Source organism: Staurois parvus, unplaced genomic scaffold (genome assembly GCF_062004578.1).
Source record: "Staurois parvus isolate SC_StPar_1 unplaced genomic scaffold, SC_StPar_1.0 ptg000232l, whole genome shotgun sequence".
Lineage (NCBI taxonomy): Eukaryota > Metazoa > Chordata > Amphibia > Anura > Ranidae > Staurois > Staurois parvus.
In genome coordinates this window covers 3,434,214-3,456,908 of record NW_028318028.1, presented here as the reverse complement: position 1 = coordinate 3,456,908, position 22,695 = coordinate 3,434,214, and the positions used below count along the sequence as shown (strand labels likewise).

General features: G+C 42.8%; 1 protein-coding gene across 1 annotated transcript in view; it reads left to right on the top strand.

The window, feature by feature from the left end:
* LOC149460238 (leucine-rich repeat and fibronectin type III domain-containing protein 1-like protein) overlaps positions 1 to 22,695 on the top strand; it is a 112,520-nt gene that overhangs the window by 52,683 nt on the left and 37,142 nt on the right. The window contains exon 2 of the mRNA XM_089679808.1: positions 12,139 to 13,530. Coding sequence (XP_089535934.1) covers positions 12,149 to 13,530 — 1,382 coding nt within the window. The 5' untranslated portion in view covers positions 12,139 to 12,148. The remainder of the gene's footprint in view (positions 1 to 12,138; positions 13,531 to 22,695) is intronic.

The following is a 22,695-nucleotide window of genomic DNA, read 5'->3' as shown; positions in this document are numbered from 1 at the left end:
TATTTGGAAAACCACAGCAAAGAGTATGACTCCTCCAATGCCCCTGGTCACAGTGCTGGCACAGTCTGCTCCTCTGAGATTTGTCGGTCTGCCTGTGCTGCCACAATTCATTTTCTAGGCTTCTTCTCTTGTATGCAACAGAGGAAATCTGCCCAGCTTAGCCTAACCACAAATGTTTAAGGTGCCTGAGTCTGGTAGGCCACAGGGCTCCACACTTCATCTGTCTGTTTCAGCGAGTGCACAATTATCTAATGTGATGAAGGAGCAAGAGGGCTCAGAGGCTGAAACAAGTGCAATGATATATGTGTTGAATAAAACTAGACTCTTTACGAATAAGGTAGATGCTGTGTTGCAGCAGTATACATCATCTCATTCCTATTGGGAGTTCTCTGCTTTTTGCCTGTTCACCTATTTTTCTCCCTGTCTCCCTCCTTCTCTTCCCTCATTCCTCATGCCTACTCACTTTCTCTGCATGCTTCTTTCTTCCTTTCCTTTCCTTTTCTTTCTTTCTTTCTTTCTTTCTTTCTTTCTTTCTTTCTTTTCTTTTTCTTTCCCTCCTCATGCCAGTTACCTTTACTTCCTTCCATCCCTCCTTCATTGCTTCCCTCCTACCTTTCCTTCCTTTTTTCTTTCCTTCCTTCCTTTCCTTCCTTTCCTTCCTTCCCTCACTCTCTCTCTTCCCTCTTTCTGCCTTCCTTCCTTCCTTCCTTCCTTCCCTCCCTCCCCTCCCCTCCTTCCTTGCTTCCCTCCTTCCTTCCTATCTTTCCTCCCTTTTTTCTTTCCTTCCTTTCCTTCCTTCCTTCCCTCCCTCTCTCCCTTCCTTCCTTTGCTTTTCTTTCTTTTTTCCTTCCACATTATTAGCCATGTTTTCTCTTATTGTCTCTTCTCTTTCATATCTCTCTCCCCTCCACCTTTATTAGCCATGTCTAATGTTCTTTCCTCTCCATCCCTGTGTCCACTCTTCATCCTTCCCCCCTCTGGCTCTCCCTTACACTCTCTTCCTGCCTTTCCCATCCTAATTGTCCCTATTCTTGATGCTTCGTAGTCTCCACAACCCATCTCTCTCTCTCTCTGTGAGTCTGCCTATCACTGTCTCCTCCACCCTCACCCTTCTTCTCCCTCTATCTTAGCTCATCTCTCCCTCCCTTTCCTGCCATTAGCTGGCTCCGGGCGGAGGAAATTGAGCCATTACTATAAACTCTTCATATTGAATCATGTATTTCGCCCACAGATAATTCGCTCGTTAGCCTCTCATTAAAGGCTTGTTCTAACTGGCAGGATTAGGGTATGGCACATTGACTTTATAAGGTTAGCCAAATACAAAAAAAACAGAAGAGGTTTCTGTTGCATCTCGTGCTAAAGCTGCACAATGTGCATTTATTTAATACTCACTTTGTCATTGCAGGAATTTTAAGTGACTTAAGACATTGCTTTTTCTGAGCTGCTAATTGCTAGGGAAGATGTACAGAGTAGAATCCTCACAATGCAGCTTAGTCAGTGGTTGTCGGAGAGACAATGATAAGATCTCACTTAAGGGGCCGCTTCCTCCATCCCAACAATGATTACCATTAATGGAGTTCATGCAATCCAAGGGTGTTACATAGCTGTCTAAAAGAGTTCATTATGACGCACAGAAAAACAGATTTTGGATCCCAGGCCAGCATCGATTTATCAATAGAAATATTCAGCATATAAAATAAAATGACCATAGTTACCAACTCTATGAAGGAGATTTACTAAAATTGGTGCACACAGAATCTGGTGCAGCAGTGCACAGTAACTAATCAGCTTCCAGGTTTTATTGTCAAAGCTTAACTGAAGCAAGCTGAAGTTAAAAGCTGATTGGTTACTATGAACAGCTGCACCAGTTTCCGTGTGCACAATTATCTATCTATCTATTCATCTATCTATCTATCTATCTATCTATCTATCTATCTATCTATCTATCTGTAGCACCCCCCTAGTTAGCTAGGGGGTATAGATAATATATATTTTTTTTTTATTCAGAGGCTGAATAGCAGCCTGGTGCAATAGTCAGATGCCCAAATTTGGGTCAGGGCTGAGAAGCTCTGCAGATCAGCTAACTGATACCTCCCCCTGATCTATAGACTTGGAGAAGTCTTAGTGGGAGGGGGTGAGGAGGAGCTGGTCTGCACTCTTAAGGGGTCCTGGCCAATCTCTGAGCAGGAGGCTTGGTATGGGGTCAGGACAGCCCTTAAGAGTGACTGAGCCTGCTCAGCAGCAGGAGAGTGGAGTGAGTGGAGTAGAAGATGGAGTGAGCAGGCTGGAGTGAGGAGCCTGGGAGGGGGTCCAGGTGGAGGAGCTGGAAGGGAGGATCTCTCATCCTCAACTGTCCCCTGAGAGAGGACAACCTGGGAAAGAGCGAAGGAGCCAGCCCAGCATAAGGCCTGAAGGAAGCCACCAACCCACAAGCTTGCAGGAGAGGACTGAGTGAGTAATCCTACACATCTTGAGGGGAGAGGGCATTCTGGTGGTAAATCAAATTAGCCCCATCTGGGACTGCTGCTGATTCTAAAGTGACAGATTCTGGGCCCCTTGCCCAAGGATTCCCTCAGGCAGCTGGGGGAAGAGATTTCATCTGGGGTCTGAAGAGTTACATCAGGAGAAGCTGGATAGCTTTCCAAGAAGATAATTTTTGTCAAATGGACTTGTACATAGTTATTACGGAGTTTGTCCTCAGTTTATAGTTACCCTGGGCATCCCATACACCCCTCAACTCCATCCAAGTTCAATACCCCTTAATAAAATCCAAAAAAACAAGCTCAAGGACTGTGTACTGTTTGCTGTGTGCAAAGTCTGAAGGAAATGTGTGTTGCCTGGCTTTGTAGGACTATAGAGGGATCAAATCTTTAGCAACTCTTAAGGGGGTAGTGCTATTTATATCTATCTATCCTTATTTATTCTCATAGCAAAAAAAGGCAGAATCTGTGCTTGGTTGTTCTATTGATGGAGGTTTTAATATGTAAAAGTAACCTCTCAAGATAGTAATAAGGGATCTGTTATTGCTAACATGTTTTTGAAGGTCCAGCGCTGTCATACTCATCCATTATTCATTACCTCAAGAACCTTTGATAGTAAACTATTTAGCAAAAAGTCTGTTGACACTTGTCCATTAAACCCACCATAAGGCCAAAATTGTGTGGACACTCATCTAAATTATTGAATTTTGTCACTTCCAATGATGGGTACTATTAATGTTACAGCATTTGAAGACATTTTAGACAACTGCGCAAATTCAACCAGATCCATAAAAGACATGGTTTGATGAGTTTGGCATGGAGGAACTCAAGAGACCTGACCTCAAACCTACCTTTGTGAACACCAATGGGATCAACTGGAACTCTGATTGTGAGCAAGAGCTCATCATTCAACATCAGTACCTGACCTCACAAAAACTCTTAGGCAGAATGGCCACAATGTGCCATGAGCAGAGGCAAAAATCTTCTGGAAGGCCTATCATAATATGGTATTTTCCATATTCAGAATGCAGAGAATATAGCTGGAGAACATATGATTTTTTCCATTCACACAGAATTAATATACACTCAGTTTTTTTGGGAAAACAGCTATGGAAATTTGTATCAATATATATACACACACACTATATTGCCAAAAGTATGGGGATGCCTGCCTTTACACGCACATGAACTGTAATGGCGTCCTGGGTCTTAGTCCATAAGGTTTAATATTGAGTTGGCCCACCCTTTGCAGCTATAACAGCTTCAACTCTTCTGGGAAGGCTTTCCACAAGGTTTAGGAGCGTGACTATGAGAATGTTTGACTATTATTATTACTACGAGTTTATATAGCGCCAAAGGGTTTGCTCAGCGCTGTACAATTCTTCCAGAAGCGCATTTGTGAGGTCAGGCACTGATGCTGGACGAGAAGGCCTGGTTTGCAGTCTCCGCTCTAATTCATTCCAAAGATGTACTGTCGGAGGCAGTCCATAACTCATAAAGAACGCCTATTGTTTTAGAACAATATACTGCCAATGAGGTGGATGGGGAAGAATGGCCCTCTTGTTATTTATGGAAGCGGAGCTTCACATCCAGCTTCATATACTACAACCCCAAGTCTAAAAAAGTTGGGACTTTGTGTAAAATCTACAGAAAAACAGAATGGAACAATTTGTAAATCTCATAAACCCATATATTATTTACAATAGAAAATAGAAAACAAATTAAATGTTTAAACTGAAGAAATGTACAATTTCTAAGAAGAAAAAGGTAACAGCTTCAACTCTTCTGGGAAGGCTATCCACAAGGTTTAGGAATGTGTCTATGGGAATGTTTGACCATTTTTCAGAAGCACAATAATAATAATTTATCCCAAAGGAGTTCTATCGGGTTGAGATCAGGACTACGTGCAGGCCAATTAAATTCCTCTACCCCAAATTGGCTCATCCATGTCTGTATGGACCTTGCTTTGTGCACTGGTGCGCAGTCATGTTGAAACAAAAAAGGGGCCATTCCCAAACTGTTCCCTCAAAGTTGGGAGCAGGAAATTGTCCAAAAAGTGTTGGTATGTTAAAACCTTAAGTGTTCCCTTCACTAGAACTAAGGGGCCAAGCCTAACCCCTGAAAAACACCCTTACACCATAATCCCCTCCTCCGCCAAACTTTACACTTGGTACAATGCAGTGAGGCAAATTCCATTCTCCTGGCAACTGCCAAACCCAGGCACGTTCATCGGATTGCCAGACAGAGAAGCATGATTCGTTACTCTAGAGAACATGTCTCTACTGCTCTAAAGTCCAGTGGTGATGTGCTTTACACCACTGCATCCAATGCTTTGTATTTCACTTGGTGATGTAAAGCTTGGATGCAACTGCTTGGCCATGGATACCCATTCCATGAAGCTCTCTATGCACTGTTGTTGTGCTAATCTGAAGGCCACATGAAGTTTGGAGGTCTTTAGCTTTTTACTCTGCAGACAGTTGGCAACTTCTGTGCACTGTGCACTTCAGAATGCTCTGACCCCGCTCTGTCATTTTACGTGGCCTACCACTTTGTGGCTGAGTTGCTGTTGTTCCCAGTTGAGTCTACTTTGTTATAATATCACTAACAGTTGACCATGGTATTTAGTAACAAGGAAATTTCACGGATGGACTTATTGCATAGCTGACAACCTATCACGGTACCACGCTTGAATTCACTGAGCTCCTGAGAGCGACCCATTTTTTCACAAATGTTTGTAGAAGCAGTCTGCATACCTAGGTGCTTGATTGTATACACCTGTGGCCATGGAGGTGATTGGAACACTTGAATCCATGAATCCAATGATTTGGAGGGGTGTCCCAATACTTTTCACAATATAGTGTGTGTATATATATATATATATATATATATATATATATATATATATATATACACACGCACACACAGGGGTTAAAATTTCAAGTCCAGACATACTAGCCAGTCACAAAACTTACTCTCCACCTGTTGCCCCACCCAACCTTGCCCAGGTCTCACACCCGACCTGCCCCAAACCCACTGCTGGCCCGCCCCCAACCACGCCCCTTTAAACGCTTATGAAATTACATTTTTATTTGGAATAAATAGTCCAAAATATAAAACTGTACACAGTAATGTATATCCCAGCTCCCCTGTACTCCATTATAGTGATATGACATGTATACAGTAATGTATATCCCAGCTCCCCTGTACTCCATTATAGTGATACGACATGTATACAGTATGTATATCCCACCTCCCCTGTACTCCATTATAGTGATACGACATGTATACAGTATGTATATCCCACCTCCCCTGTACTCCATTATAGTGATATGACATGTATACAGTATGTATATCCCACCTCCCCTGTACTCCATTATAGTGATATGACATGTATACAGTAATCATTACTGTATACATGTCATCACTATAAAGGAGTACAGGGGAGCTGGGATATGCATTACTGTATACATGTCATCACTATAATGGAGTACAGGGGAGGTGGGATATACATTACTGTATACATGTCCTATCACTATAATAAAGTACAGGGGAGCTGGGGTATACATTACTGAGTAATGTATATCCCAGCTCCCCTGTATTCCATTATAGTGATAGGACATGTTGTATACATTACTTACTGTCCCCCGAGTCCTCCGCGGAGGTGGAGAGGGTGTCTCCTCTCAGCGGTGGATAGCGGACCTCTCCTGCACATGTCCCCTCGGTGGCGGTGCCACAGAAGCCAGAGACCGTAAGTTGTAAACTGGAACTCGGCTTCACAATGAGGCTTGGAGCGCAGGTGCAGTCGCTCCATGCTTCATTTGTGCTCACCGCTCACAGCCGCTCGCCACAGAGGATTTTCTCCTCGCATTTGGGGAGCAGGCGAGCAGTTTTTCAAGCCTTGTGTATATATATATATATATATATATATATATATTTTTTTTTTTTTTTTTTTTTTTTTTTTTTCCTCTGCACAATTTCCATTGCCATCCAATTTCCTCCCAACTTTATGCTAATCTGATTTGGCATTCTGCCTGAAGCAAGACCTTTAAGAGAAGACGTCTCAAGGCGCAATGAGGGGGAGGTTTCCTGGTTAATAAATCAGAAGGTTTAAGTATAATTAATTATACACAAAGAACAGAAAATGCGCTCCATAATGACAGTTCTCCTTTAAGAAATTCATTTGCTTAAATAATCACCTAAAATGCTGAAAGGGGATTTGTAGCTAACATTTATTTTGCTGAATTCTCCATAATGCATGTTTTATTTCCCTATTCTGGGGCTCTGTAAATGTGAACAGTTGTTTTGTGAATAATGAATGCTTTTATTCTGCAGATTTTAGACATCTTCTTGTCAGTGCATTTTCCTTTTCTTATTGGTGGCGGCAATGTTTTTCTTTCTAGAACATTAATGGTTGCCGCGCCTGAAGCTGTGGTTTAAGGTGCTTTTTTCTTTAAAGGGAGTTTCCTGGAAAACGTGAAACTCTCCATTTGCTTAGATACCCTCCATATAGCAACATGTGTCTCTGGAGAATTTTTCAGGAAAGAGACCTTCAGATAAAGATTTCCCTTGCAGAGACACCTGCCTAAACCAAACTCCAAATATTCATGTTTTGGATATAACACATGTCAGTAGATTTACTAAAACTGGTGTACTCACAATCTGGTGCAGCTCTGCATGGCAGCCAATCAGCTTCTAACTACAGATTGTTCAATTAAGCTTTGGCAATAAAACCTGGAAGCTGATTGATTTCTATACAGCATTGTACCAGATTTTGCACTCTCCAGTTTTAGTAAATAACCTCCTTGATGTGTAGAACCCCCTATTAAGTTTTTATTGCTCTTTGCGAGAAGATTTTTCCTCATTTCCCATTCTGGTGATGGGTACTACAGAGAAATTCAGGGAAACTGTCCCCAGTGTTGACACATACAGCAATAAATGGAGACAGAGGCTCTAACCCTCCTCCGCATTATCCAAAACTAATAAAGTTTTGGTTGAAGGTGGGCTCTAAAGTTTGTGGTCCAGCTTGGTCCAATGTAAGTATGTGAATACCATATCTGGCAGACGGCCCTGGAAGCTTGAAATCACTGAAGTAGAAACTGCTGCCGGTGATCTCTACTTGCTTTTGGCCAATGATCTCTACTTGCTTTTGGGTAACATGCCAAGCAGCTGTCCATCTGCATTCTGAACATTGGAGGTTGGCTTCTGGGCACAGGCGCTATTCAGAGAATGCTGTGCTTTTTCTGAATGAATGCAAAGTCTCCATATCTTCCAATCAGAGAATTTGTTGCATTTATTCAAAAAAATGCAAAGCATTCTCTGAATGGTGTCTGAAAAAGGTTGGCTGGACTCTTCTCTACTTTCAGTCTTGGGCATTTTATGTGAATTTGGTGACAACACCAAGCCAATGCCTTTTAATTAGCAGCAGCATTGTTTATGAGAGGGTAGTGGAAGGTGCATTTTGGCATACTACTACAAAAAATGGCCACAAAAAAAGTAAATTTCCAGCTTCCTTGAAAGCTTTTCCTTTATAAAGAATAACAAGTCCTATTCATATGTCTTATGTTGCACTTGGCAAAACAACCAAATGCAAGCGTGTCACTAAGATTGGTAGACCCACTCTGTTGCCAGGGGCTAAAGCCAGCAACAGGCAGGACAGATAATAGAGTAACTCCTCAGACAGAGCAGACAATAGACAATAGCAGAGTCATCAGTCTGACAACCAAGTCAGGCACAGACAAATAGTGTATAAATTCCAGACTGGTAAATGGAGCAATGCTGGACAATAGCAGAGTTAAGCCAATGATTAGGATACGCACATGGTAGAAACACACACACAAAAACCCAAAGTGTTCTCTGGTTCTGGTTTCCTTTAAAGTCCATAAATGAGGGCAGGTGTGCACAGACCTGAAGTGCTCAGTAACAACCAGCAGAGGGTAAAGGGTCATGGTAAAGGAACACTTAAATCAATGAGTGGACCATTCCATGTCCTGCATGGATTGGCCCGATGAGTGACAAGTATGTGCATGGCAATGGCAGCCTTAAAGCCTAGTACACACAATCAGAAATACCGCTTTTGAAACGATCGTACGATAATCTGATCATTAGTACACAGCTTTCGTCTGAAACTGTTTGAAGGGACAAGCATGAAAATGTTTCTCGTCTGATACCAGATCGTACGATTTTTGTTTAATCAGCACAGTTTTCGTCCAAAAATACAACACAAATACATCACTTCACTTTCCAATTTTTATTCCCTCGAATAAGAATTTTCGTAACTTCAGTAACCTCCTCACTTTTGATATGAGATTAGCATGCGAAAAAAAACCCAGACAATCCTTCATCCAATATTTTCATCATGTATACGGGCAAGGGTGTATTTACCACAAGGCAAACAAGGCAGTTGCCTAGGGCGGCATTTTTCAGGGGGGCAGCAGCATTTTTCAGGGGGGCAGTGCTGTCCCCTGAAAGAAGGAAAGAAAGAAGGAACGCATGCAGCATGGGGACCAGGTGGGATCTGAGAGAGGCTGTGGGCTGCTTGATGGTGTATTCAGAGCCTGACTCTTGTTCCCGGTGAGCTGTGAAGGTTAGTGTCTTATCTCTTGCCGGGGTGGGGGGTCACCAGTGTATGGAGGGGCGGTGGTAGTGGAAGGCTCTCTCGGGTGGGGGCGTTGGGGTGTTGTTGGTTAATGTCAGGCTCTCTTCGTGGGGAAGGGAGGTGTTGGCCGGTGTCAGGGTCTCTCTATGGGGGGGGAGCCAATTTTCGTGTTGCCTAGGGCAGCACGAAACCTAAATACACCACTATGTACGGGACTTAAATTACCAGTGTGCACCTGCTCTGAGAAATATCCTTAAGTGATAACCCTTGCACTCAGCAGAGTAGTAAGAAGCTTCTGTAAGTACAAGCAGTATCCACAAGAGTTCCCAATAGCCTAAGCAGTGGTAGCAGCAATCTGGGCCCAAATCAGCTTTATTGGCTTAGATACAGCTACATCCTCAGTGGGCTTGCTAGTTTTTCCAGTAATAATGCTGCACATAATGGAGGCTTTCTGTTTTGTTTGTATGTAAAAGTACATTGTACAACCTATAATACTTCTTGTAATGCCCTTTAGCTTAGCTAGGTAGCACTATTGTTAGTTAGAGGCTGAGTAGCAGCCTGGGGTGAGTCAGCTTGGGAGTGAAGTAGTGAGTTCACCTCAGGACAGGCTGGGAGGCTCTATCAGGCCAGGGCTTCTGGAGCCCTCCCACCTTTCCAGAAACCTGAGAGCTTTCTGGAAGAGAGGTGGAGTAGGAGAGGGGGCCTAGATCTGAATGTTTGAGGGACCTTGGCCAAACCCCTGGCAGGAGGCTGGGCATGGTTACCAGGGCAACCCTCAAATGTGGCAGAGCCTGTTGGGAGGTGGGCAGTGTTGGGTGGCAGATAGATTGAGGAAGGCTGAAGTATGGAGCCTGGGAAGGGACCCAGGGACAGAAGCCCACCTACAGGCAGGTCACTGGAGAAGAGGATCTCCACTGCCTCAACGTCTCCTCTAGAGGAAAACCTGAGCAGCAGGGAAGGAGACAGCCCAGTGTAAGGCCTGAAGGCAACCACCAACTCACCAAGCTAACAGGAGAGGACAATGGGAGTACTCCCCCAGAAAAGGGGAGAGCGCAGTCAGGTGCAAGACCCAACTACCTTTTCATCTGGCACTGTTTTAATCTAACAGCTACTGGGCCCTCTTACCCAGGGATACCCTCAGGCAGCTGGGTGAAGAGAAAGAATCATCCGGGGTCTGAGACAGTACACCTAAGAGCCTTTGGTGCTGTTCAAGAAAACACTGTTGAAAACTGTAAGATATATGTAAAGCCAAAACATTTTTTAAGTTTTGGATAGGGTGATGAGAGGCTAGAACCACTGCCAGGTTTTTATTGTTGTCTCTGTCCCTTCTGGGGGGATTTACTCTCTCATTCTTTGTCCTAGGGGTTTATTTATAAAAGATTCACTTTGCAAATGGATCAACATTTGCACCACCTTCTCAGGTAATCTCCATAATGTGTCTAATGTGTGTATTCTCTATGAATGTTAGCAGTATGACCATAATGCAGTATTTTCCGGAAATACCACAACAGGAAAGTACTATAGTATACAGAAAAAGTGAGCGCTACTAATAGAAATTCAAGTGAGCAGCTAATAGCACTAAAGATGATCACAACCACCTTTGATATAAATAAAATAAGCAAAGTGCAGCGCTACAGGACAATATGAGAAGTTCGATCTCCAAAAAGTTCGATCAAAGAATTGATCTAAACACACACATAAATGTTCATAGGATCAAGCAAATGATAAATGAACACAGCTAAAATCGGATCCGGGAAATGGCAGGAATGCGCACTCACCGACCGCACATAGGAAATGCGCGTTTTATTATGTATCCAATCAAACGAGTACCGATATCCCACAGGGAGAGATGTCCTCAAATGATCTGCTCGGCTAATATGGTCTCCTTAGTTTGGAATGGATCACTCACGGCACACGTCCCTTCCAGGTGCAGGTATCCCTCCTCTGGGTGATATGTAGCTGTGTCTGCCGACCCCTCAGTGGGGGGTAAAAAATGGAAAAGTACCCATAGTGTAGTATATCCAATATTTATTGATAAAGAAAGGGTTAAAACCCAGGTCAGTAATATTGACCTGGTCAGTATCCCCTCTGAAGATGTGCCTTAGCACGAAAGGCCTCAGGAGGAACTGACAGCCTGTGACGCCTCTTTACCACCCAGACCACGTGGAGGTCTGGGTGCTTGCTGTTTACAAGGGTCAGTAACTTACTTTTATTTGTAATTCTGTGTTCTCTGGCTTACTGCCAGCAATATTACTGACCTGGGTTTTAACCCTTTCTTTATCAATAAATATTGGATATACTACACTATGGGTACTTTTCCATTTTTTACCCCCCACTGAGGGGTCGGCAGACACAGCTACATATCACCCGGAGGAGGGATACCTGCACCTGGAAGGGACGTGTGCCGTGAGTGATCCATTCCAAACTAAGGAGACCATATTAGCCGAGCAGATCGTTTGAGGACATCTCTCCCTGTGGGATATCGGTACTCGTTTGATTGGATACATAATAAAACGCGCATTTCCTATGTGCGGTCGGTGAGTGCGCATTCCTGCCATTTCCTGGATCCGATTTTAGCTGTGTTCATTTATCATTTGCTTGATCCTATGAACATTTATGTGTGTGTTTAGATCATTTCTTTGATCGAACTTTTTGGAGATCGAACTTTTCATATTGTCCTGTAGCGCTGCACTTTGCTTATTTTAGGAAAGTACTATAGTATGGGCGCCAGATGGAGCTGACAATCATAGAAAAAAACACATATTAGACACTACGGGAATTATTCATAATGGTGGTGTGAATGCTAAGGCATTCACACAACTATTTATTTTTTATAACTAGACCCCCTAGTGTCACTTTGACTGAAAGTGTGAAAAAAACAATTTTGAGTTGCCATAGAAATAGATGGAAAATCTTTCCAAAGGACAGATGACAAAGAAAAAATATACATGCATTTTATTCAGTTTATCAGTCAATCCAAAATATAAAAGAACTGTCTTTAAATACACTTTAATAAAAAATGCAATATTTGACCCATTATTAACCTTTGTTTTCTCTTTGTAGTTCCTGCATCATGAAGGGGTTTTGTCTCTGGATTTTTACCCTAACTGTGGGTGTTGCTGCTGCCCAGTTTTGCCCCAAAAGATGCTTGTGCCAGAACCTTGCTCCATCCTTGGCAATTCTGTGTGCTAAAACAGGACTGCTGTTTGTCCCTGCAGTGATAGATCGTCGAACTGTGGAATTAAGGCTCACTGATAACTTCATCACAATAATCCGCAGGAAGGATTTCACCAACATGACCCGATTACTCCACCTTACACTCTCAAGAAACACCATCAGCCACATCACACCTTACACATTTGCTGATCTGCGTGGACTGCGGGCTTTACACTTGGACAACAATCGTATACTATCGATGGGAGATGAGCAGCTCAAAGGACTAATGAACCTTAGACATCTTATCCTTAGCAACAACCAGCTCAGTAACATATCACCAAATTCTTTCCAGGATTTTGTGGGTACTCTAGAAGATCTAGACCTTTCCTACAACAACCTGGCTCAAATTCCTTGGCAGACCATAGCCAAATTGACCAATGTAAACTCTCTAAGCCTTGACCACAATCTTATTGACTATGTTCCTGGAGGAGTCTTTACAAACCTTCACAAATTGGCTAGGCTGGACATGACTTCCAACAAACTAAAGACTATTCCCCCAGATCCTTTGTTTCTTCGCATCCCTGTCTACGCAAAGTCCAAAGGGTCACCACTGTCATCACTTGTTCTGGGATTTGGAGGAAATCCTTTGCATTGTAACTGTGAGCTTTTATGGCTTCGGAGGTTGACTAGGGAGGATGATTTAGAAACCTGTGCATCACCGACAAACCTTCTAGGAAAATATTTTTGGAGTATATCAGAGGAAGAATTTATGTGTGACCCTCCTGTTGTCACCCACCACTCACTTCACACAGCAGTTATGGAGGGAGAAGCAGTTGTCCTGAAATGCAAAGCTGTGGGTGACCCTGAGCCTACCATTCACTGGGTGTCACCTGAGGGCAAAGTGGTTTCAAATTCCTCTAGAGCTGTCTCCTACGAAAATGGCACATTGGAGATTACCATCACTACTGTAAGAGACACAGGCTTGTTCACTTGCATTGCGTCCAATACTGCTGGGGATGCAACAGGGTCTGTACAGTTGACAGTAAGTCCCCTACCTCATCCAGCCAATGCCAGTCAAAGAGCACAAAGACCAGATAAGGGGCCTTCTGATATCCTTACACAAGCTAAGCCTGGAACTTCTAATAATGATTCTTCTGGTCACCCAGAAAGGAAGGTGATCACCGCGGAGCTGAGCCATAATTCAGTCCTTATACAGTGGGTTTTAGACAGGAACATTCCTGGAATCCGGATGTACCAGGTGCAGTATAACAGCTCCACAGATGACAGCTTGATTTACAGGTAAGAGGCAGGTGCAAAAGAATGTAAAGTTATAGATATAATCCAGGCCCATATTTGTATTAATCATTCATGGAGAAGCATGCCATGACTAGGCTTATATACAGTAGTCCAGCATAAGTTTTATTCTGATGTATGCTGTAAAAATAGACAACGCAATGGGGGGGGGGGAGTCAAAGTGACCCCTTCTTCAGGGCTACATAGAAAATATATAAAACATTTAATACATAACAAGTTCTCAGAGCTTATGAAAATTTACAACACATATACATTTTTTGGAGTTTCTTTAAATACTTTTTCTAGATGTTTTTATACATGTTGCTCATTTTTAAGAACTATGTGTACTTTGCAAAATCATTTATATAATACTTTTTTAGCCCTGATGGAGGAAGAGCTTTTGAACCCACCAAAACACGTTGGCTGTTTTCAGTGTTTATGCCTTCTGAACAAAATGTATTCTTGGCTTTCCATTACTTGTTATGGCGCTTTCCTCCATTAAGTTTAAAGCTGTGTTCGCGTTACGAGCTGCATGCATGGTGATTGATTCCTGAACAGCTGCCTAAAGAAAGCTCATCTATACCAGACGAATTGCTAAAAGTTTCTATTATTACCCAGATTTAGTGGTCCAGTGCCCAGTGCTTCTATTACAGAGAATGTTGTATGGCTTGTAGAAATAGCTGCTAGCATCCAACATGTAATGTCAAAGTGGGTGCCAAAAATTGTACTATAACGCGTGTTATAGTAAATCTAAACCTTTACTGTATGGCATTTGGTTTGCTAAGGCACCGTGTGCCATTAAAGTGTATTAAAAGCATCAAGGATCAAGTAAGTAAATCTGCATTACCAGCAGAAATAGGCAGTTAACCCTTGCAGTTGGGCTGCTGAATTTTTATGAAATCACTAATATAGCTGAAGAGTTGGCACCAAAAGTTACCCATCAACACAGTTTTCAAATGCAACTAGCATTATCTTGGATAGCTTTTTCTGACCTCTATACAAAGCAAATTTGACATCTTACGTGCAATGAACATGTTTAGTGTTCAGTTTGTTGTTAGAATATGCTCTTTAGGTGATATGTTCCCAAGACATGCTCTGCTTGAGTAATGATCTATCCTATTGCATAGGGGATATTTCACATAGGCGACTGGGGGGTTTTAAAAATAAGCAGTTTTACTGCCCTCCGGCCACTCACCCAATTTCTAATGTTACAGTCTGACAGGGCTGTACACATACTGTGGCCATGATGGTTTGCTTTGCAGCTGCAGCTATTTAAACTCAAGCTGCAGAGTTTGACAGGTGGCAGCATCTATCACACGCGTCCTTTGAGTTCAATGGGGCTGCACTGCACCAAAGGCTTAGCTTCCAGTTGTGACGCAAAGTGAAATTGCAGTTTGGCAATTTGAAGAAAAAAAAAAAAAGATAGTATAGGGAGGTAGTAGCATCTCCTGAATGCCTGTGAGCCGCTCCTACACCGCCCTACATTGCTTTTCAGAGAGCGTTAAACTTACTGACATGTCTGAAAGAAGCCTTACTCCAAAACTCCTGCTCAACATCTTTACACCATCATTTTTCTGTACTTAACTTGAATTAATTTTAATGTTGTGTGGTATGCTATTTATTTGATAGGATTTTTAGGGGGAGATTTACTAAAACTGGAGAGTGCAAAACCTGGCACAGCTCTGCATAGAAACCAATCAGCTTCCAGGTTTTGTCAAAACTTGACTGAATAAGCTGAAGTTAGAAGCCGATTGGCTACCATGCACAGTTGCATTGGATTCTGATTGCTCCAGTTGTAGTAAATCTCCCCCACAATGTATAACAGAACAGTGGAATAATATTTGGGTGTTGGTTGATTTTTTTTTTTTGTTAATGTAAAACCAATAAAAAAACATTTTTTTGTTAATGTAAAATGTAATACCAATTCAAAAATGTTAATTTACAAAAGTGACCTGTTTGCTTTGCACTGCATGAAAACCCCATGCCAAAATGATCAGTAGATCCACTGCTACAGGCAAATGTGTTTAATTACATTTCAACATTTCCTGTAAAAGTTGAACTTGCCCCCCCCCCCCACTCTACAACATACAATTTTTTCTGTTGCCCACATGGAGCAAAGCTACAGGTTCACCTTCATTTATACCCCTTTTGTTTCCGAACCATTCCACTCTGATAGGAGCGAAGAAAAGGTCTACCAGCTACAAGTCACCAAAGTCAACTTGCACCAAGCTGTGGACTCTCCATCTTACAGTGCTGATTGGCCCAGTGTTATCACATGGAGTGAGTCACATGATGCTCCATATCTGGATATACCAAATATTTCCCTTGGCTCTTGGCCCTGAATTAATTTTTAGGGGAGCAAAAGGAAAGTTAAGTATACAGTATGTTGAGGATTTCCTTACTCTAACAGCACGTTATGGCAAATTTGTTTTGCCTGAAAATAGCAAGTTATAGGATGACATTCCCCTTTAAGCCCTGATCTGTGTAAGGTTTGCTAAGGGCCTGTGTGTTCTCATCTGCTGCTCGCTATGATTTTCCATTATGCATGTGTTGTTTATTAATGTATTATCTTTCGCCAAGCTGCAGTGACGTTTGTAAATGCCCCATTGGCTTCTACAGAGGTCACAGAACAAGAGGGGTTAATTCAAAATATCCAGACATACCAGACATAGTTGAATCATCAAATGACCTGGAACATTTTTTTATAGCAATGTTTAGTGTACTATAGTTAGAAACCTAATAAAATACATTTCAGGAGAATACAGCAGAGCTAGAATACCTTAACCTGATGCACAGATATGTTATGGAGAATCACAGAATGCCGTAAATTATTATACATTTATGTAATACTGTAGATGCATTGTAAGTGATTTAACTACTTACATTTAATACAGGTTATTCAAATACGAAGGAAATGTACAGTATATGCTGGGAGATTGTCTGTGCAGTAATGGGATATCTACTGCAGCCCCCTACTGAACAGCAGAAGGACCCTCATTTAGTTGTTTGCAATCAGTATAATTGCATAGTGGTACCACTGGGAATGACTTCATCTTACCGCCATGCTGTAGTACCAGATTTCACAACAAGATGGCACTGCAGGGGAAATAGGTTAGTACACATTGCCCCATCTACTAGACCGGGGTCTCCAAACTTTTTAAACAAAGGGCAGGTTTACTGTCCTTCAAACTTTAGGGAGGTTGGACTGTGACCAATGGGAGAAGAAAATGTCCTGGCGTCAGTGGGAGTAAAAATGCCCCATGATTGGTATTAGGGGAGGAATAGTGCCCCATGATTGGTATTAGGCGGAGGAATAGTGCCCCATCATTGGTATTAGGGGGAGGAATAGTGCCCCATTATTGGTATCAATGGGAAAAATAGTGCCCCATCATTAATATCAATGGGAGAAATAGTGCCCCATTATAAGTATCAATGGGAGAAATAGTGCCCCATCATTTTTATCAATGAAAGGAATAGTGCCTCATCATTGGTACCAATGGGAGAAATAGTGTTCCATCATTAGTATCAATGAAAGGAATCGTGCCCCATCATTGGTATCAATGGGGGGAATAGTGCCCCATCACTGGTTTCAATAGGAGAAATAGTGCCCCATCATTGGTATCAATGGGAGAAATAGTGCCCCATCATTGGTATCAATGGGAGAAATAGTGCCCCATTGTTCATATCAATGGGAGGAATAGTGCCCCATCATTGATATCAATGGGAGAAATAGTGCCCCATTGCTAATATCAATGGGAGGAATAGTGCCCCATCTTCAGTATCAATGAAAGGAATAGTGCCCCATCTTCAGTATCAATGAAAGGAAAAGTGCCCCATTGCTGGCATCAATGGGAAAATAGTGCCCCATCACTGGTTGTTGATGTCAGTGGGAGTAACTATGCCACACTGTTGCTTGCAGTGGTAGGAATAATACCTCAAGGGCCGGATAAAAGCAAGCAAAGGGCCACATATGGCCCCCGGGCCGTAGTTTGGAGACCACTGTACTGGACCAGTGGTTTCCCTTGCTTGCCTTTATTCAACCCTTGGGGCCTTATTCCTCACACTGACACCAACAATGGGGCATAGTTCCTGCCAGTGACACCAACTATAGGGCACTGTTCCTCCAACTGACACCAACAATGGGGCGCGACCACTCTTACTGACACCAACAATGGGGTGCTATTCCTATTTCTGACACAAACGATAGTGCGCTCTTCCTCCTTCTGACACTAATGATGGGGCGCTATTCCTCCTTCTGACACCAACGATGGGGCACTATTCTTCGCACAGACACCAAGGATGGAGCACTATTTCTCCCACAGACACCACAGATGGGGCACTGTTCCTTCCACTGGCACAAATGATGGTACACTATGCCGCCCATTGACATCAAAGACGAGGCAGTATTCCAATCACTGACACCAACAATGGGGCACTATTCCTCCCCCTAAAATCAAAGATGGAGCATTGTTTAAGCCCACTGATGCCAGGGCATGTTCTATTCCCATGAACCATTGTCCAGCCTGCATAATGTCTGAAGGACAGTGGCTCTTTCTTTAGAAAGTTTGGAGATACTTGTACTAGATCTACTCTACGTTCCCAAACAAGGTACCCTCACAATATTAACAGATGTGGCCTGATATGGTTCAGAAAAGGAAGGGGGTGCACTGCCCTGGCCACCCTAACTGAAAAAGGTTCTGGTTTGAATTTTATGGGGAAGCCAACACAGTTTTCCCCCCTTTTTTCCATGTACAGAAAGAACCAGTGTGGTGTTACACTTTCAACTGAAACCAGACCCTTATCCATACATGCCGCCTGCATAACTGAGTGGGTAACGAAGGTGTCCCACCCAAACCATACCAGGCCTCATGCTTTTCAATACTGAGAGGGTACCTTGAAACATAGGGTGGTAAAGACCCCCTTTGCAAGGCACCTCATCCCCATGTTGAGGAGAGAAGAACCTCTTCCCCACATCCGGTCTCCAAGAGAATGTGTCAGTTTGTGGTAGACTTATAGTGATTTCAAACCTTCCTTTAGAATAAAAGGGATATCAACCCTTATTAATGAATTACCTCAATAATATCCCTTAAACTACTTTCACACTAATCCGCCACAAAAGCGCAGAAGCATTTTTTTTACTGCACTTTTGCCACGCTTCCTGGTGCGTTTTAAAGGACACGTGACTTAAAAACTGCAACAAAAACATTCCTCGGGTGCATTTTTTCAGGTGTTTTCCATTGATTTCAATGGGAAGACGCATTTTTGGTGCGTTTTTTTAACTGAACAGACATGCTCCAAAAATGCTGGAGGATTTTTTTATACCGCAATGAAAGCACAACATCCCAGTGTGAAAACATGCATAGACATACACTCACCAGCCATTTTATTAGGTACACCGATTCAATTGCTTGGTAACACAAACAGCTAATCAGCCAATCGCATGGCTGTAAATCAATGCATTTAGGCATCTAGGCGTGGTGAAGGCAACTTGCTAAAGTGCAAACCAAGCATCAGAATGGGGAAGAAAGGGGATTTCAGTGACTATGAACGTGGCATGGTTGTTGGTGCCAGACGGGCTGGTCTGAGTATTCAAAAACTGCTGATCTACTGGGATTTCTACACACAGCCATCTCTGGGGTTTAGTCTGATAAAGAGAAAATATCCAGCAAGTGGCAGTTGTGTGGACAAAAATGCCTTGTTGATGTCAGAGGAGAATGGACAGATTGATACAGCTGCGACATTCGGATGGTAGGGTTAGAATTTTGCGTAAACATGAAAGCATGGATCCATCCTGCTTTGTATCAACGGGTCAAGCTGGTGGTGGTGGTGTGGGGGATATTTTCTTGGCATTAGCAAGTTGTAATAAAGTGGCCAGTGAGTGAACATAGACATACATAGAAAAGCATTTTTCATGAGCTTTTCCCACACTTTTTTTTTTGAACACTAAAGTGCTTCAAAAACTCCTCAGTGTGAAAGCAACCTTACCCATTCCCACAAAAAATTTAATGTAAATAAATACACACATACACACACACACCTGACAAAGTTCTTAATAAAAATACCCTAATCAAGAAAATGCTGCATTTTGGCCACTAGATGGAGTTGTCAATCATAGGAAATAAACATATGACACAAATTATGGAGATTATTCATGGAGGCTGTACTAATGCTTGAGATATTCACACAGCTATTTTTTTTCCATATATATATCTTTTAGTGTCTGTTTTGCACCGTGTTATCAGGAATATAATTAAGAGCAGATATTTCTAGTGGGATTACAGACAGCGAAAAAAAAAAAATTCTGCCTTACACAACTTCCAACCATTTCCTGTGGATGTTGATGACCATGGAAAAGCTCTACGTTCCAAACATCGTGAGCAAATATGCTTGTGGGATTTATGATTCTTAGCTTTCCAAGGATCCCATGAGAAGTCCCAGTACCATCAACCTAAAATGTTTTTTTTTTATAGTTTTAAAAGAGCAATGGGGCTCTGCAACATAGGAGGACCTTGAATGTTTAGGACAGAACACAGTTTAAAAATTACAAGAAAAAATTAGAGAGGTATGAAACCCAAAAGCAAAAATTGCAGCTTACAAGTCCTTAAATGTGGTGGCTGCATTATTTTTCTTTTTTAGGCCTTTTCAGTTTATTTTCACCTGGTGATCTAGCCTGTGAAAAACGTTCTGTATGAGGGGTGGAGAACTAACGGAGACAACGTTTGACAGCAGCCTTGTCGGTCTGGGGTAAGGGTAGTGTTAGATGCACTATCAGATTTAGATGGACTGAACTAACAAATTAAAGCCAAAATCCATGCAGCACTACCCCCTTAGGAGTTGCTGTAGTTCTGGGTCCACCTGAAGTTCTTCACAGCCAGGCAACACACATTTTTCACAGACTTGCATCCAGGAGTCAGTAACCAGTCTTGGGTTTTTTGGTTTTTATTAGAGGAATTTCAGCTTGGATGGGGTAAAGGGTTTTTGGGATGCCCAATGAAATGAGAAACCAAGGACAACTTCCTGGAACTGTTCAGAAATCCCCACAGCAAACAGTCTCTTTTGGAGAGCTAGCCAGCATCTCCTAAAGTACCATCCCAGACCCCAGATAAATCCTCTATTTTACCCAGCTGTCTGGAGGAATCCCTTAGTAGGGGAGCCAGTGCCTGTCACTTTAAGAAATAAGACAGTCCTGGCAGGTGGCTAATCTGGCTTCCCACCAGAGTGCTCCTTCCCCTCTCTGGCCCAGGGGGCGCAAGTCTACTCAATTAGTCCTTCTCCTGTGTTGCTGGTTGGTTGGTGGCTGCTACCAGACCTTCTAGCTGGGCTGCTCCTTCCCTGCTCCACAGGTTTTTCTTGCTCTGGGGGCTGGTAAGGGTCTGATATTTCTTCCTTCCAAGCTCCACTGCCTGTAGGTGAGCTCCTGCCTTCAGCTTTCAATCCGCTCTGTGTTCCACCTGAGCTCTCACACTGCTGAGCAGGCTCTCTCACTTTTGAGGGCTGTCCTGGCCTCTTGCCAAGCCTCCTGTTGGGGATTGGCCAGGATCCTTCAAAAGTCCAGATCAGCCAGTCCTCAGATCCACCCACTGCTTTTAGAGTTCTAGAGCAGGGGGAAATTCCAGAGGGCTAGCCTGCAGAGCCTCTCAGATCTGACCATCATTTGACCCCTGCCGGTTATCACACCCAGGCTGCTACTCATCCCTCCTCAGTAACAATTGAGGTCTACGACCCCTAGCTGACCAGGAGGGTGCTACATCCCGATAACACAGTTTTTAAAGTGGAACTAAAGTTCCACTATAAAAACTGTGCTCAGGCAGCTCTTTATTGCAGAAGAGACGTGCATGTCTCTTCTGCAGTATAAGAAGCCTAAAACCTACCTGCCTGCTTGCAGTCTTTTTTGAAATGTGCACCAAGCGCAACTCAGTTTGCATTACTGCACAGCGCCTGTGTGCCACGATGACTGCATTCCTGTGCATGCGCAGGAATGATGTCATCCCATGTTGGCCAATGAGAATGGCTGCAGCCCGGCATCAGTAAGAGGCTGGGTAGAAGATGACAGCACTAGCTTTTCTCATTGGCCAGTGCTATGTTTGGGTTTCACAGATTTTTTTCCTGGGTTCGTAGGAACCCTCTATGAGCCAAACTTTTCCCACTTCACTCATCACTACTAGTGATATTAGTTTATACAATTTAGTGTACATTGCAAATATATTTAAAGACCCAATGCACATGGATGGCGAGAGGCTTAAAATGTGCCTAGCATAAAATTCCTGATGTATTCTCACCCTCGGGATGCCACAGGTGCCATGCACAGCCAGCCAGCCACAGAAGTGAATGGCTGTATGTAGACATATACAGTATGTATGATGTATTTCCTTAACGTGAAAGTCTCATGTTCAAGAAATACATTGTATGCCCATTCATGGGCAAACACCAATGCACAGATCAATGGGCACAGTTATATACATCCATTTACAGGTATGGCCAGCTGTACTTGGTACCTGTGGCTTCATGAGCATTGCAAAACAACAGGAATTATAGGCTAGACATATTTTCAGCATTTGTGTGCAGGAGGCCTAAAACTGTTCTTCTGAATGGTAAGGAAGATTCTAATACTGTAGAACAGACTGAAAATGATGAAATCACTTTTAATTTCTAAATTCGTACTGCCATACCTATCACCAGAGAAAAATCGGCTTTGGCACCTTCTGTGTAAATCTCTGACTTGGTACTAAACAACTTCATGGAGTCAGGATCTTTGCATACACTGAACTTTTTATGGACACCAAGGAAAATTAGTCAAAGTGCCTACATCTCAGCAAATTTTGTATTACACTGTGACAATAATCAGGACACTGACAGCCTTAGGGGAAACATATTGCTTCATATTGTTAGTGAACAGCTGCATGTCCAATTGTGGCTGATTGGTCCTTAGAGAAAATGTGGTATCCTAGCCTGTAGAGATTCGTCAGTGTACAGATGTGTGCACTGCAATAATGCCTTGCAAACCATCCCTTAAAAAAATTCTGTGGATTGCAAAACCATTTATTTTGCAGAAGACTTCACCGAGCTTAGCACAACACAATGCATGTCTGAGGGCAAGTTTGCACCGGAACATGATGAAGCAAATCAATGTTTCCTACGCGTTTCAAAACACATTGGGTATGCGATCTGCTG